This window comes from Sceloporus undulatus, chromosome 9, assembly GCF_019175285.1.
Source record: "Sceloporus undulatus isolate JIND9_A2432 ecotype Alabama chromosome 9, SceUnd_v1.1, whole genome shotgun sequence".
Classification (NCBI taxonomy): Eukaryota; Metazoa; Chordata; class Lepidosauria; order Squamata; family Phrynosomatidae; genus Sceloporus; species Sceloporus undulatus.
The window spans coordinates 2,393,475-2,411,182 of record NC_056530.1 but is presented as its reverse complement, the minus strand read 5'-3'; the positions used below and the strand labels follow the sequence as shown (position 1 = coordinate 2,411,182).

The following is a 17,708-nucleotide window of genomic DNA, read 5'->3' as shown; positions in this document are numbered from 1 at the left end:
ATGCAACCCTCCTCATATGTAGCTCTGAACTAAAACTCCCAGCATAACTCATTTACCTTTGGGCATCTGGGATTTGCAGTCTAACCATATCTAGAGGGCCTAGATATGAAGGGCAAAGCATCTTTTACTGTAAAAATGGTTAACACTTTCAAAGAACCTTGCAGGGATTAAAACATAAGACTGTCTACACAGTCTCATAATCAAGGCATAAAAGGACAAGTGTCTGGGGAGGGCAGAAGAAAGCATGCAGTCCTTGGGGTGCTTGGTCTTGAATCTCAGCACCAAAGCTAAGAAAACTGGGATGGGGGACCTTTCCTGTCTATAACTCCCATATATACAAACTGCAATCTTTAAGAGCGTGCACCTCTTCAGCTCCACAGGCAGCTGCAAAAAGACTGTTGAAGCCAAGGGTGCTTTCTGCCACCCAGGAGAGAAACAAGTTCTGTGCAACTGACCCACAGAGCAACTGATGGATATGTCCAGGCATATCTTTCCCATGTACTGTTCTTCCTTTGAGGCAGGGGGCGTAATGCCCCAACTGTCCTTTTTTCCATTTGAGATTTTAATCTCATATTTATTAGTAAGACTCAAAGTTTAAGTCCTCACGATCAATCATCATCTAGCTGGTGGTGACACACAGCATGCATCTACACTGTAGAAATAATGCAGTTTGAGACCACTGTAAGTGCTTTAGCGCCATCCTGTGGATTTCTGGGATTTTCAGTTTTACAAAACTACAGATCTCAGGATTGTGTAGGATGGAGCCATGGCAGCTAAAGTGATGTCAAACTACATTATTTCTACAGTGTAGGTGCACCCACAGGACTGAGCATCATCTCTAGTTTGTGTCTATGGCAGTGCTTTAATCTGGTTACACAGAGGAATAGGTTAAACATTCAACTGGTACAGTACAAGTATTATATGTTCTGACCACTTGGTTCTAACCAGGCATATTTGAACAGCTGTATTACCAACAAAAGTTTCCAAACTATCTCTAAATGAGCCCCACAAAAAGTGCATTACAAAAGTCTAGTCTGGTTATTGTCAGCTACCGTTTGAGAACTTTCTGATAAAAAGTGAGCAAGAAATAATTTGAAGAAATAACTTTATCGTACTGTTTTTTTCCAGTATTAAACTACCAAAGCAGCTTAAAAAGAATATGCAGTCTTTTAAAAATTATTAGAACAGGTATAAAACAGTGTGAATATGTTAACATGGACTGCGATTCATGCATTTGTGAACCCATGTTTGCTTGGTGGTGGTCCTGCCCTCTCCCTGTAAAGCAATTTATTTAGAAAACACAGAACTCGGAAAAGTTATGTTTGGAGCCTGCAGTGTGGCCACTGGCTGGGGATTCTGGGATTTGCAATCTAAAGAGTTAGCTTTTCTGAGCTCCAAGAAATTATAGGAATAAATATGCAATGTAGCTACAGTGAGACCTTGGTATCTGCTGGAGTTTGGTTTCAGGACCCCATGTGGATACCAAAATCCATGGGTATTCAAGTCCCATTCAATACAATGTAGTAAAATGATGTCTCTTATATAAAACAGCAAAATCAGGGTTTGTCTTTTGGACTATATATAATATTTTCAAGCCATGGATGATTGAATCTGTGGAGAAAGAATCCATTAACTGTATGTGTCTTCCCTAATTTTGTACAGTACATCTAGAACGTGTATTTGTTGGGAAAAGGGAGACCTAGGTACAAAGCAGAGATTAGAGATGCTACTTGATTTAGTTGGCTGGGAGTTACCATCCAAAATAAGTAAATTTCCTCATTCCTGGTGCAGATTGTGTGCAGTCTGATGATTTTCCCTTGCCTCTGTTTTTCTCTCTTTATGGTCTAGGTTCTTAATGTGCTCTTTCTTTGCCATTGTTCACAGGATATCCTACTGCACAGCAGACAAAGTGCATGACAAGGTGTTCGCCTATATTGCCCAGAGTCAGCACAACGAGAACCTGGAGTGCCATGCGTTCCTCTGTGGCAAAAAGAAAATGGTCAGTATTTTTAGGCAGGGGAGTCACCTGTCAGGGAAAGTGTCTGGAATGGAAGTTGATCAGGGTGTTCCGATACATCACAGGTGGGAATTCTGTGACCTTTCAGAGGTGGTTGGACTACAGCTCCAGCATTCCCCACCAATAGTTATGCTGACTAGGGCTCTGTGGAGTTGCAATCCAGCTACATCCTATCCCTGCAATACATGCAGCTGCTTGCATTGGGGTGGAAATGACTGGGGCAACTACCAGGAGTACAGCATGAATGGAGTAGAGCTTGGGAAAGTTGCAGTCTCAGAATCTCCCAACCACTGTGTCCAGGTAGGGATGACATTACAGAATGTCCTTGCATATAAAGAAAAGGGTCTTGTCCATAAAAAGCTAGCAAGGAAGAAACAGAGGGCTACTCCAGCCTGTGACCATCATGTGACAAGGCACATAAATTAAAAATTAGTAATTAAAAAGTTTTTTAAAATTAAATAAGCTACCATATTGAAACATCAGTACTTTAAAACAATATAAAATCATTGCAGACCCTAATAAGAACAATGAAAAATGCAGCACATGTAGACCTTTCTACATAGCCACCAAATGTTTGATCAAATTAAAAGAGGGTTTTTTAAAAAAAATCTACTGGTGGAAGGAGAGTAGGAAGTCTGGACTTAAGCCACATAGAGCTTTATAGGTCATGACCTCACGTCAGCTACTAAATGATATTAAGTAAAGCATTAAGCTTTATTTAAAAAACAAGATGCTAGACAAAATGCCAGATATCTGTCTGCTCAGAGGCTTAGTGGGGCAGCACAGAAGGTAGCTTACTCATTGGCCCTTTGTCTGAATCCTAACACAGCAAGCCATATTTAGCCATTAACTGTAGGAATAGCCTAAACACCCTAAAGGTACCAGATCCATTCTGATCTTGGAAGCTAAGCAAGGTCAGCCCTAGTTAGTACTTGGATGGTACTAACGGCCAGTGAATACCTTATAGGAGCCCTGGTGGCACAGTGGTTAAATGCTGGTTTGTGTTCTGTAAATTCACAGGTGTAAGTAGCCCACAAAAATACTCAGTAACCCCAGCATATGTACGGCGATAATGTGAGGCTCACTAAGAGCCTGGATTTATATTCTTTCTTCCAATTTGCAAAGCTTTCTTGCTCAGTTAGCTTGAAACAAATCTGACTTCCCACAGTGGAGTGGCTACTTAGAAGCTTGGGCAAAACTTGCAATCTTTTCCAATTTGACATGAAAGGAAAAGGCAGTTTCATCTAGAAGTCTGAACTGTTTACATCTCTTGTAGAAGAGCAAAACCCCCTTTTTGTACCAATGGGTGTAAAAAACAAGACAAAAAGCCTTTCTTTAAATACGGTAATTAAGTATGAAACTCCCCACAGCTGTTTACAATTTCAGCTGTCACATCCAAATCAAGTTTAATAGACCCAGATCTGGGTGTGCAATTGCCCAGGCGCTAAAAATATAGACTAATTGTATGCCAAAGGCTGGAAAACTAGACATATATTCAAGTTCTACATCCGCAGGATATTATATACCCTTCTCTCCATATTTTTCTAATGTTAGATTAACATTCACACATTTTTAGCCATAGGTGTAGAAGAGAGAGAAAAAAAGCTTTTCGAAGACATTTCAAAAGTGATGCTAAGGTCAGAAGTGCTGATAAAGAGAATTTTCTCTGGAAGAATATTTGTCCCTGTATTTGTCCCTTCTTCTTCTATATGTCCTTTTGTTTTAGTTAATTGTATGCTGTTGGCAGCAATGTTTTTTTATTGTTATTTTGAGCAGTACTGTTTTCACTGATGGTGCATTAAGGATAAGAATAACAAGGTGGTGGGAGGGGAGCATTTTAGGACAGAATATAGAAATGAGATGTGACTGCTTAACCCATCCCCTGCCAACCTATTTCTTTTGCAGATCCTTCTCTCTCTGCATTGAAACTGCAGAAATAAAGCAGTTTGACACCACTTTAATTGGCATGGCTCAATGATAAGAAATTTGGAGTTTTGTGAGATATTTACAGTAGCCTCCCCTGTCAGAAAGCTCCGGTGCCATAACAAACTACAAATCCTAGCATTACATTGCACTGAGCCATGGCAGTTTAAGTGGTGTTAAACTGCATTATTTCTGCAGTGCAGATGCAGCCTCTGTCCCTGAAGATGTTTTTTTCTCCCCGCCCAGCACTCACAATTTGGTTGAAATGGGGAAATAAGGGATGTATGTCTGGCTGTGAGCCCAAGATGGAGAGGAGCTTGTATGCCATGGAGAATTGCGCATAGGATTAAGTACCCCTCTTTCCTGCTGACTCTCTCCTGCAAAGTCTCTTCCCCTGTATTCTTGCAGCACCTGTCTGCTCATCTTTGAAGAAATTTGCATTGAGCCTGTTGGGTTTTGCCTGCTGCTGAAGTCACAGGAGGCTGTTTGGAGTGGGGAAAGACTTCTGATCTGATTTCCAATTGCGTGCCATTTTGTTTCACATTTGAGTTGGAGCTGATTGTTTGCTTGACGAATTACAATTGGCCTTCTACATATGCAGATTTTATTATTGACAGATTTGGTTAATATGTTCTCTCTAGAAATCTCTAGTTCCTCCAACACAACTCTGTGGTCATTGTAAGCCAGAGGTCATGCTGGAGCACCTGGAGTTTCCTAGAGAGAACACTTCTCTAGGCATTTGTAGGTCCTCCAGCACAATTTTGTGGTCAACGTCTGGCAAATGTTGACCATAGAATTGTGCTGGAGGACTTAAGAGTTGTTGTCTCAGGTAAAAAAAGGTAGTGTTTTTGTTATTTGCGGTTTTTCTATTTTCACTGGGGTCCTGCACTCCTAACCCCAGTGAATGCAGAGAGCCCACTGTATTTGAGACTTTAAGGGGGTGCGGAAGAAGAGGCAGGTCAGAAATTTTATCCTGAAGTTAGACTTCTGGGGCTTATTTTTGTGTTGTGTGTACCTGTGAGAGCCAGTGTGGTGTAGTGGTTTGAATGTTGGACTACAGCTTCAGAGACCAGGGTTCGATTCCCAGCTCATCCATGAAACCTACTGAGTGACCTTGGGTAAGTCACACTCTCTCAGCCTCAGGGGAAGGCAATGGCAAACTGCCTCTCATAAAAACTTGGCAAAGAATCCCCCATGGTAGGTTTGCCTTAGGGTCACCATAAGTCAAAAATAGCATGAAGGCACACAACAACAAACTTGTAAGAGCTTAGGGAAATGTGCCACTTGGAGTCCATCTCCCAAATTCCTCCACCATGGTGTCCAGTAGTTTTGCTGGCTAGAGGATTCTGAAATATGTACAGTAGTACTAAAAGGGTAAAAATTTCCAAGCATATGAGCTAATTAGCAGTAGGTAACCTTAGGATCAGATCTTTCCTTCTAGAGTATGTATGGGCAACCAGTGGCCTGCAGAGCAGCCATATACCTCCCTGCTTTTCTCTGCTGGTTGTGCATTTGGGTAACAGATCACCACTTATCTCTTCTTGATGTTAGTGGAACAGTGAAGAAACAGTGGCCTCTATTACTAGTCACTTCTATTTGTTGTTTTTTATTTTAACACTCTGTTAATAGTTATAGTGATTTTCCTCAGCACATTGCGAAACTAGTTGCCTGTATTAAGATTACTAGGATATGTTGGGAGCTTTAAGCCTTAACCCCCTGTAGATATGGATGGGGAGTGTGTGATGTAATTTAATTGAAACTTTGCCATTGGCTGTGCTAGTTAGAGCTAATGGGAGTTGCAGTCCAACAACATTCAAACAGCTGTGCATATTCTCCATGTTGGTTGTACACCTTGGTGTATCTCTGGTACTGTTAGCAGAAAGGAAACAGTGATCTGAACTCCCCACACCTCCCTACCTCTGTGCATGAGTTCATGTGCATTCCCCATTCCTCCTAGTGTTGCCATGGAAGATAAGACAACCTAGTGAGGTTCACTGAACGCTGATTTGAGATGTTTCAGTGTTAGTCTCTTGCCACAAAACAATGTGACACGTGACATATTTGAGGTAACCAATTTTGGCTCTACATGCATTCCAAATGTGTACATTATGATATATGCACTTTTCAAATGTAAACTTTCTTTCCCCATCAGTGCAAGGATTTTTGAGCCCAGTTTGTGTCTGCTCTACAAATAGTTTGCAAAGTGCAAACTGAGATGGAACCCATCAAACCCACATCTCATATATTTCTAATTCATTGGCTTCCAGAAAGCCATGGGCCAAGAGGATTGAGGGGAAGGGGGAAAGAATTGTAGACTATGATAAATGGCAGTCAGCCCACTGTCATGTAGAAAGAGGGCACTGAGTCGATCACTCCACAAATTTGTAACAACATAAAAAGTTGAACTCTGGCCTCTTGTCAATGGAAGGTGTGGACTTTCATGTTAGTAGGGCAGTGGATTTGCTTTCAGTTTTAGTATGAAGATTCAAGATGGTCTCCATGGTCTCCCAAATTGAATTCAGCACCCTAAACAGCTTCTTGAAATTTCAGGGTGGAACCTGGAGCAGAATCACTTCCCATGGAGATGGAAGTCAGCCTCTGCCCTTGCCTCTTGCGTCTGTTCCTCTGTTGAGTTCACTCCTTTGCCTTGTGATGTAGATGCCTTGCTCTTAAGAGTTTGTACAGCACCATGGGGCTAGTGGAACACTATAGTTAAGAAAGAAGAGCTGCAGCACTGGTTGTTTATAGTTTTAATTACATTGATTTAATATGTGGGCCACTTAAATTTTAAAATGCATAAGCTTGTGTTTAAAGAGGCATGGCAGGAATAAGGAATGTATTATGGAAGCAAACACAGCCCCTAGCTTTGATACTACGTGCCATAGGTAATGTGGATTAATTTTATTCAGTTCATTTTAGTTGATTAAATTATGAAATAGCCTGATTAGACCTAAAAACAAAATGTATTTTTTTTGGGAGGGAGGGGGACTTGTTTCGTTTGTTTCGTTTTTCAGAACATGAGATGAATAAATCATATTCACAATTCATATAGCAGTAGCTATATGCTTTGTATGTGCTGTTTGTATCACTTTTACCATTCAAAAAGAATAGTGCAAAAGTAACACTACAGGCCTTCGGTTTTGCACTATTCTTTTTGAATCACCCTATAAATCAATGTATACAAATTCTCTCTCTGTCATTATATATGTGTGTCTGTTTGCTTGTTCAGTTGACTGTCGACTGTCCACTCTCCCTTCCTAATGAAATCCCATCTTTACAGATTGAATATAAGCTCCCTGACTGAATGAGTGAATTTATCCAGGGAGTGGTAGTGAAGCTGCCTCTCTGTATCATTGTTGCTGGCATCAATCAAGCATAAGAACATAAAAACCTGAAAACATTTACAACAATCAATCAGCTGCCCCCGTGATTGATTGTTGTAAATGTTTTCAAGTTTTTATGTTTTTATGTTCTTATGCTTTTATTCTTTTAATTGTGGTTTTAATGGTGCAGTAACTAATGCTGCTATATTGTAATTGTAATTTTAACCTTGTTGTAATCCCGCTTCGATCCATTGGGAGAGTCTGGAAGATAGAAATAAAAATTATTATTATTATTATTATTATTATTATTATTATTATTATTATTATTTAATCTTGAATGGAGAGGGACTTCAAGAGCTGTAGAATGAGGAAAAATATCCTAGTTTAACATCTCTCAGCTGAACAGAACCTTCAGATGATTTAAATCTACCCAAGGAACTGTCTATTCAACACACTTGTATCTTCTTCTCTCTATTTCCCTCTTTTGCAGGCTCAAGCCGTCACCCTCACAGTTGCTCAGGCATTCAAAGTGGCATTTGAATTTTGGCAGGCCTCCAAGGAAGGTGAGTGTATGGATTCATCTCCACCTCTCGCTGACACCTCTGCTGATCCAGATAAATGTGAGGCATATTTGGCCTGTTGTTCTTGTTCTTGTTGTTGCTGTTGCTTGACTTTCTCCCTGGAAGGAAAAATATTGCATTCATGCATTTGTTTCTTTTAATGGAAAACACAGTGAATGAAATTCCAATTGCTTGGCTCATCTCACTGTGGGCTGCTCCTAATTCAGACAGCCGGCTGCAGAGAAGCTTAGAGATTGAATGCCCTGCAACTCCTCCAACCTGCACACCTGCCCGCTTATCCCCTTTACAGCGTTCGCTCACGTTTAATGCGTCGGATTGCTTTTTGTTATCTGGTCTCGGTTTTATTGTCTGGTGTCAGGGAATGCTTCCAAAATGGACGGCCTTCCATGGCATTCATCCTTTTGTGTTCAGAAATTTATAGTAGAATTTTTCCTCATATTGTCCACACTTTTCTAGTAGGAGCTGCAATGACACGAGCCATATATGGGTGGTTGTGGAGGTCTTAATGTCAAGGAAGCTGATACAGTGAGGCCAGGACACAGGTGGAGTTTCATCTATACAGTATAGAGCAATGGGAGAAGGGGTTTGCCAGGTACCAAAAGGAAAGCAAAGTAGATGCCAAGTGAACCTATCTGGAGAAGGTGTTCCATAGCTAGGGTGCTACCACTGACCTGTCCCTCTTAGCCATCTGTTTCACCTCACCTAGCAGTAGCACTCTTAGGAGGTTCTCAAGTCAATATTTTAATATACAGGCAGTGAATCTTGATGCTCATGGTCCTTTGAGTTCCTTGCTTCTAAAGCAGGGATGGATAAAGTGCCACCCTAGGGCCATTTGTAGCCCCTTAATACTGTCTTTGTCCCTCTCCATCCCTCCTGACTCTCAAACTGCCCTTTTCTTTTCTTTTTTAGAATCATTTTTATTAAACATACACAAGAAAAAACAACAACAGCAACACAAAAACAAGTTTTATATAGACAAATCTAAAACTACATACATGCTACAAACAAAACAAAACATACCAATACAAAACATAACAAATCTAACAGCTAAACATATACCCTAATGGTTCCCCCCCCCCCTTTCCCAAATTGTGGTTATAATCCCCCCCAATGTTCTATACTTCCTCTAAACAATTTATATATCTTTTGCTTCTGCTATATTTAAAAAAATCTTAACGTAATTCATTTTACAAAACCTAAAATCGATATGTATCTCCGATGTGATTGTACATTTCCCAGTCTTTCTTAAAATCTATCAAGCATTTGTCTCTGATCAAACTTTTCAATTTCTCAATTTTAGCAAGTTCTACTATCTCAGCCAATCCTCTCCTTTTAGAATAGCAGGCTGTCCTTTTTGGATCAAAAAGAATAAGGACATTACTCTCCTGAAAGCCTCCAGGAGCTGCAATACACCTTTTAAAAAAGTTACAGGGAGCCCCTGTTTTATTGCTTTGTAGTGCAGTCCGTGATGAGGTACCACAGCTACGTTTGGCGCCAGGATCACCTCCTTCGAATCTGTAGGCTGCAGCTTGTGAGCTGGAGAAACACCTCTCCCCTTCCAGAATAACTGAAGAGAACACTGTAGACAAAGGTCTCTCAGATGAGGCTTTTATTCTTAGAAGAAGTTCCAATATGTACAGAGCTATCTACAAACATCTACGCAGTCCACCATTTATCTAACAGAGAAAGCCACAAAGTCAACTGACTCTAATGAATTCCACAGCCAACTGCCAAGGCCAACTGTCAAGGGAATGTTCAAATTCCCCCCAGCCAGCGCTTGATTGGTGAATGGCCAGCCTGTTGCTATTAAATCCCACATTGTACATTTTACTATGGACTCTATATCCCAACAATCTGCACTGTTTGTTCCTTTTTGGGGCAGTCCAGGATGCTCCATGGAGCATTTCAGGGCAAAAAACTGCCGCCTGATTGCTGCAGTTGCCCACCCCTGCCCTAATTCATGCAAGACTTTAAAAGTCAAAGTAGCATTTTGGATTGTGTTAGGAAATGACTAGGAGCCAGTGAATTTGGCATAGCACAAAACTAATGCAATCCCTTTGGCAGCAGGCTGCCTGCTTCTGCTCAAGGGAATCATATTGATAGCACAAGAAATGGTTTTGTTTTGTTTTATTTTTAAAAATCAGGAAGCAGAGAGAAAGAGAAAGTGATCAATTATTGTAGTGAAGAGATGTGAGCAGTGAGGTATCTAAGGGATCAGCTCATACTTTTTAACAAGTTCATAAATGATCTGGAATTAAGAGTGAATAGAGAGTTGCCCTTGTTTATTGATGACTTCAAATTCTTTAGGGCAGTGAAAACAAACAAAAAAAAATGATTGCAAAGTACTCTAAAACAATATCTACCAGCTGGGCAGTCAAATGGCAAGGGAGATTCAATGTAAAGACATAAAAAGATGCCTTTAGGACCAAAAATTTCACATATCCATTGATTAATCTGAGCATGTAGCACCTGACCAAGAAATAGAACTTGTAGCTGTGGTGGATAGTTGGATGAAAACGTCAACCTAGTGAATGGCTGCCTTTTTTCCCCAAGTCAACTTCATCTGCCTTCAACTTGACTCCAACTTATGGTGACCCTATAATAGGGTTTTCCTGACAAGATTTAATTGTATGAGATTTGGCATTGGCTACATCCTCACTGCACTAATAATCCAGTTTGACAACACTTTAACTGCCATGGCCCAGTGCAACAGAATTCTGGGAATTGTAGTTTTGTGAGATATTTAGCCTTCTCTGACAGAGAGCTAACGGAGAACTCTGGTGCCATGACAAGCTACAATTCCCAGCATTCCATAGCATAGAGCCATGGCAGCAAGTCTGAGGCTGCAAGAGAGTGACCAAGGTCACCAGTGATTTCCATGGCTGAGCTAGAATTTGAACCCTGATCTCCCAGAATCCTAGTCTAGCACTCAAAACCACTACACTACATTGGCTCTCTAGCCTTTACTGAGGTATATAAAATTATGCATGGTGTGGAGGAAGTGGCAAGAGACAAACTTTTCTCCTTCTCTCATAATACTTAGAGCCATCCTCTGACATTGAATTGTGGGAGTCTGAGGACAAATTAAATATTTTTTTATTACTCTATGCTTCATTAAAGAGGTGATGATGGCTGCCAACTTGGATGGCTTGGAAGAGCATTAGACCAATTAATGGAGTCAAGATGACTGTATATCCACTCCAGTACCAGAGGCAGCATAACTCTGTACATCAGTTGCTGGGGAGCATAAGAGGAACATGTCCTGCTTTTTGGTTTCCCATAGGGAATTGGGGTGGGATGCAGGGACTGCTGTCTGAACAATTTAGATAGGGCTTTGGTCTGATCCAGCAAGGCTCTTCTTATATTCTGATGTTCATCGTGTAAACTGCATTATAATGAATCAGCTCATTGATCTATCAGCCAAGTGTTATCTTAGCACAACGGTGGGAACAGAGTGGCCTCTAGATACAATTGCATTTGGAACTGCGAGTTGCATTATTTCTCGCTGTTAGTTTTACTAGCTAGGGCAGTTGATCAAGTTGTAGAGCTGTGCAGTGTCCACCCCTGCCTTATCATATGACAGCAAATGACAGAATCTTAGAGCCAGAAGGGACAACAAGAGTCATCTTGTCCAACCCCTTATTCCAGACCATCACCACCACCACCCTCAGGTAAGGCAAATTGATTGTATGTCATGAGGATGCACCCCATCCACCATATTAAGGCTCTCCGACCTTGTGACCTCATGAACTTGTGTGGTAGCTCCTGTATGGCGTGGGCACACTGTATTTCTAACGTTCATAGAATCTCCTTTCTTGGAATTTGAATCCATTGGTTCATATTCTATTCTCTGGAGCAGCAGAAAACAAACTTGCTCCATCAGCTACATGACGTCCCTTCAGATATGCAAAAGGGTCATGTAGTACCTTACATCTGTAGTAGACCAAGTCCCCAGAAGCTTATGCCACAACTTCTTCTGCACAAGATCCCTTTGCATACTGATATACCAGACTAACATGACTAGGGAACTGGAGAAATAATCCAGTTTGAGACCGCTTTAACTGCCCTGGCTTAGTGCTAGGGAATCCTTCAGAACTGTAGTTTATTGTGGCCCCAGAGCAATCTGGCAGAGAAGGCTAAATGTCCAACAAAACTACAGTTTCCAGAATTCCCTAGCATTGAGCTGGGGCAGTTAAACAATCTCAAACTGGATTATTCCTGCAGTGTGTTTTGGCCTAGCTCTCTGAATTCTATTCCCTTCAGACATATATCATGTCACCTCTCAGTCTTCTGTTCTACAGGCCAGCTCTCTAAATTGTTTCTTATAAAGCTTGGTTTCTGGACCTCGGATCATCTTGGTCATCCTTCTCTGAACACGTTACATTACTAGGCTCCTTTTTTTGGTTTTGCAACCTGAGATCCTTTCAAGTGGAGGTGTGCAGAGTTGAACCTGGGACCTTCTGCATGCAAAGCAGATGCTTGGCTCTGGAGCTATTGCTAGTAAGAGCCTTGAAGCAATATGTTTCAATGACAGAGTGCCGCTCTGTCTTCTCCTCCAGACCTTCTATCCGACAGAAGTGTGTGGGTGTCTGCCTGGCAACCACCCACACTCTTTAGATGGTGTGGCAGGTTGCTAGGCAACCACCCAAATGCTTTCTGCCATCCCCATCCATCATCTCACACACACTTGGGCACACTCTTCCTCACACGCATTGAGAAAATGTTTTAGGGCCAGGTCTTTGGGTCCTGCCCAACTGCATGATGCCAATGGGAGGGCATGTTGACAGCAAAGGACCATCTGTCCTTTTGTCTGAGAGGACCATATTACTGGAGCTGCAAGCAGATTGGCAATATTCCAGACAGACCCCAGGTTTGATTGGGTGGTCTTGGGGTCATGCCAGCCTCAGGGAACTTGTCTTTCTGCTGGGCATATTCAGTAGTTGGCAGTAGTAAAAAGTTGAGATGAAAGAGAGATTTGTCTGGAAACCCTTTTCATCACTGTGCTGCCCATCCTACATCTCCATTTCCCAGCAGAGCTTGAAAAACAACAGCAGCAACACGTTTTAGAAGCACATCTCCCAGAATTCCTGGCTGGCTATGGGATTCTGGGGCCTGTAATTCAAAAAGTAACATTTCTAAGATCTGCATATCTTACAAACTTTAAAGTTTGCAATTAGTACTTCAGTCACCATATGGTCTCCATGTAGGATTGGAATACATTTAGGGTTTTCCATAGAATTGGAAGAATCAGTATGGCATAGTGGTTTGAGCATTGGACTATGACTCTGGAGATAAGAGTTCAAAACCTGCCTCGGCCACGGAAACCCACTGGGTGACCTTGGACAAGTCACACTCTTTTGGTCTCAGAGGATGCAATGGCAAACCACCTCTCAAGAAACCTGCCAAGAAAACCCTGTGATAGGGTTGCCTTAGGGTTGCCATAAGTCAGAAAAAATGTAATGGCACACAACAACATCACCACCAGTAACAACAAGAGGACTGGGAGAGACCCCAAGGGCTATCCAGTCCAACATCTGTTTAAAACCCTCCAAAGGGGGAAACTCCATCACTCTCTGCGGCAGCATATTCCCCTGTCAAACAGTTCTTACTGTCAAGAAGTTCTTCCTAATGTTTAGGTGGAATCTCTTTTCCTGTAATTTGAATCCATTACTCCATGTCCTGGAGCAGCAGAAAACAAGCTTGTTCCATCTTCAATATGACACCCTTTCAAATATTTAAACGTGGCTATCATGTCACCTCTTAACCGTCTCTTCCCCACACTACACATACCCAGTTTCCTAAGCCTCTACTCATAGGGCATGGTTTCCAGACAGTTCACCACTTTGGTTAACAGCAATGTTGTCCCCGTCTTTAAAAAAAAAAATGTTACACTCAGCATCCACACTGGTTTAACACCACTTTAACTGCCATCACTCAGTGCTATGGAAATCTGAGAATTGTAGCTTTGTCAGACCTTTAGCCTTCTCTGTTAAAATGCTCTGGTGCCACAACAAACTACAAATTCCAGAATTCCATAACATTGAGCCATGCCAGTTAAAGTGGTGACAGACTGGATTATTTCTGCAGTATGGATTCAGCCAATGTGATTGCCATTTTAATTTCCCACAGTGCCTCCAGTGTCACTTGGGACATTGTAAGAAATTGAAATGGTGGTCTCAAGTGTAAGAGAGGAGGTCAGTATTAAAGTTCTACAGTGCCTTAAAGTGATGCTGTGACAGGTGGACAGTTTTGACTGGCAAATAAATAGGACATTGTCAGATGGGGAGAGGGACTTGTGGCACTAAAGACTAATCTGGCCTCCAGATGGTCCCAATTTTCCCCATTATAAGGGATCACGTTGGAGGATATCCTGCCCAACACCCATTTGTATAATATGAGGTATCCTTGTGACTTGTTTATTGAAATGATCAGTTTGACATCTGTCACAGGGGAAAAAATTGAAAAAGATCTTTGGTCTGTTTTTGTCTTTCTTATTGTAGAGAAGGAGAAGCGGGAGAAGGCCATCTTGGAAGGAGAGAGCACAAGCAGCCCAAGTTCGGATATCTCAGCCAAGGGATGTAAGTGACCAAGTAAACATTTTAATGAAAAGGGAAACCTGATGGAAATATGCAGTCTTGACCTGCGTCGAGAGATGGAAGGGAAGCATTTTGAAAATCCAAGTTACAAAGCAGACTCATTCTGATTTGTATTCCTCTTCAAATCTACCGCAAATTGAATTTGGGAGCCTTTTCAGAATCAACACTCTTGACAGATGTTTGACAGAGTGGTTCTGGGGCTGATTTTCTTCTGTTTCTTTTACAGACAATAGCTGCTGCGGGTTGAAGGTGCAGCTTCTGCCATTCGAAGATGGCACTGTATATATATCTCCCTGAATACAACAGGGTGGATGATGTGTTGTCATTCACAGGCAGACTGTCTGGGAGAGTAAAGATGACAGCTATCCTTTTTTCCCTATATGGTGTCCCTATTCCATCTAGCAGAAGTGTCTAAAATTATTGATTTCTTTGTTTTCCTTCTACTGTCCCTTTTCATTTTGTGTCATTTCCTTTCAGACTGTAAGCCTGAGAATGAACTTTCAGAGCCTCATCTGGCTAAGTAGGGTTGAAAATCCCTTTTAAAAAAATCAATAAATCTGGCCCAGTATTATCTAGTGGGAACACAGAGGAGGGTCTTTTTGGTGGCTGTTCCCAGGCTGTGAATTTCCTAACCAGAAAGGCTAGACTGATACACTCCTTGCTATTGTTTCATAATCTGGAAAGGACATTTCTGTTTCATTGAAGGCTGACTGCTCAGGGAAAAGGGCTTTTCATGTGTTGTATTGTTTTTTATTTGTTGTTCTGTTTTAATAGTTTGTTTTTAGCCACTTTTAACTTGATTGACAATTTAATTATATTTTTAATTTTTGTACAGTGTAAATTTCTTAGCTGTGTCTGTCTTTCAGCCACCATGAGTCCCAGACTGGGAAAATATAAATATCATTATCATCATCATCATCTGTTTCAGCTGGCAACAGTTGTCCAATATTTCAAGATCAGGGGTCTGTCTCAGCCCATCATTTTAATCAGTGGTTCTTCCAGATCTTGAGGAAGGAGCCCCCACTGATAGCTTAGCCCTTCTTGTTAAGATCTATGAAGATGCCTGGGAGTATACCTGTGGTCTTTGGCATGAGAATGCATATGGTCAGCCACTGAGCTAAGGACCTGTCCCACATCAGCACATGAAGAATAAACTAGTGTGAAGAATAAACAAGTTGGTGGAAAGGGGCCTGCAGTTTGGCTCAGCCATGGTACAAATGCTGAAAATAAATGAGGCCACAATGAATTAGTGGTGGGATCATGGCAACCTGCATCTGAGCATATAGAGGGCTATCCTAGGGGTCTGACATCAGGTTTTGAAAATTAGCCACCAGAGTTGTCCACTCCAGATTTATAAGCCCAAAGCATCCCCAACTGAGGTCCTAGTTTCCTTTCTCAACCTGGTGCCATCTAGATTTGTTGGAATACAACTCCCATTTTCCCCCAGTGGTCATGGAAGGTGGAGATGTAATCACATCTAGACTACACCAGTGTAAGGATGACCTTTCTCGCTTTCATGATATTGTGGTGACATCTAGAGAAACAGAAGGCACTTTCATCCTCTTTTTAAAGCTGAAACAAGTGTACTGCAACAACACTATGCTTATAGGATTCTACTCTCTGCACCTCTTCCATTTTCCCCACCATTCCATGGTGCTAGCACACACTCACCCCTCACTGATCTGTGTCCACCGTCCAAACCCAGCACTTCACTTTTTGTTTTGAAATGTTTTCGATAGAGCTACACACTTTGGGGTTCTCCCAAACCTACCCTGAGTGTAGTCGTAACCTCCTCTCCTCTGTCATGATTGGTGAACACTGAATATCATTTGAATACTGAACACTGATATTCTAGAATATTCACAAATGATATTCTGAGCGTTTATCAAGAGATACCTTTTCTAAAGCTTGGGGACATAAGCAGTTTTCCTTCAGGAAACTATCTGTTGGTGTGAAAATTTGCGGAAGAGAACATTGGTTATATCTTCAAGTTTGCCAGGCAAGCTGCTATTGCTATGAAGCTGCTAACATGGCCAGAGGGCACTGAATCCTTTCTTTCCTTCCTGGAGAAGCTGTGATTCGGGTGCGCATCATATATAATGATGTCATTGACCTCTGATTGAAATCCATCAAGGACGTAACTGTCCTCTTGACCCCTGTGGCTCCTTCATCATGAAACCTGTGTGCCTGTTATTCCTCAGGGGGAAGTCAGAAAGCGTGGGGAGGCAACTTTCTACACTTCTCCAAGCAGCTTTCTGAAAATGGCTCTCAGGGATCCATTTAAACTCTTAACAGTCTGGATAGTGCAGCTTGCAAAATGGGGTCATGCCTTCTGAGTATTGTTTTTAAGCTATATCCTCTGTGCAATTGTCTCATGGCAAAGGCTATCTCCAAAAGCTTGCATGGCACAAATAGTGTTAAATGAATGGGGGATGGAGATGGAGTAAAGATGGACTGCCTGTCGTCTTCTCATCCGGGGCCATCTGAGATGCTGCAAAGTGGCACAGAGGAAGTCATCCATAAACAGGGCTCCTGTTCAAGCAGACTGCGTCATATTGATCCACTGGGATATCTGATAGGGAAGAAATCCTCTTTAACCGCCTCTCTATTCTAAAATGTTTCTGTGGATAGCACAGATAATAAGTCAGCGAAATGGCTGGCATTACAGGCCCAGATAATGTTCTCTGACCACAGCCTTCAGAATCCTTAAATCTGACCTTTATGTTGGGTGAATTTATCCAAGGATTCAGAGTCTGAAATTTCAGGACAGTTCATAGGATAAATATTGGTATTTTTCAAAGGTACTGTGAAATAAGGAGCTGTACTGTACTCTGTACTCTTTGCATACAAAAGGATTCCAGGTTCAGCCCCAGCATGTCTGGGAAGGACTGGAGGGAAAAAACTGCTTGAGGTTTTGCAGTGCTAGTATCAGCCATTGTAAATCAGGCATAGGCATCTAGTGGCCTGTGGGTTGCATTTGGCCCCCATCCCAAATTTGAAGCTCCAGTAGCCTCTCCTGATCCCCCCTCATATTTTTCAGTTAAGAAAGGGAAATCACATTTCTGATCCTCCTTTAAAACAAAGCAGTTTGTCTTTGCAAGCTTTTGGAGATAGCCTTTGCCATGAGACAATTTCACAAGTCCCCCCCCTGCAGTTTCCATGAAACCCAAAGTGGGTTCTTGGCCACTTCCAGATTCTGTTTGAGGGATGGAGTTGTGGAGAGAATTTGGTCCCTAGATTCACTAAATATGCCCATCCCCATTGTAGG

General features: G+C 41.7%; 1 protein-coding gene across 3 annotated transcripts in view; it reads left to right on the top strand.

Moving 5' to 3' along the window:
• The window catches only part of LDLRAP1 (low density lipoprotein receptor adaptor protein 1), an 84,692-nt gene that overhangs the window by 50,835 nt on the left and 16,149 nt on the right, over positions 1–17,708 (top strand). For all 3 annotated transcript variants that reach the window (XM_042439740.1, XM_042439739.1, XM_042439741.1), the window contains exons 4-6: positions 1,885–1,999; positions 7,754–7,826; positions 14,345–14,422. In XM_042439740.1, coding sequence (XP_042295674.1) covers positions 1,885–1,999; positions 7,754–7,826; positions 14,345–14,422 — 266 coding nt within the window. The remainder of the gene's footprint in view (positions 1–1,884; positions 2,000–7,753; positions 7,827–14,344; positions 14,423–17,708) is intronic.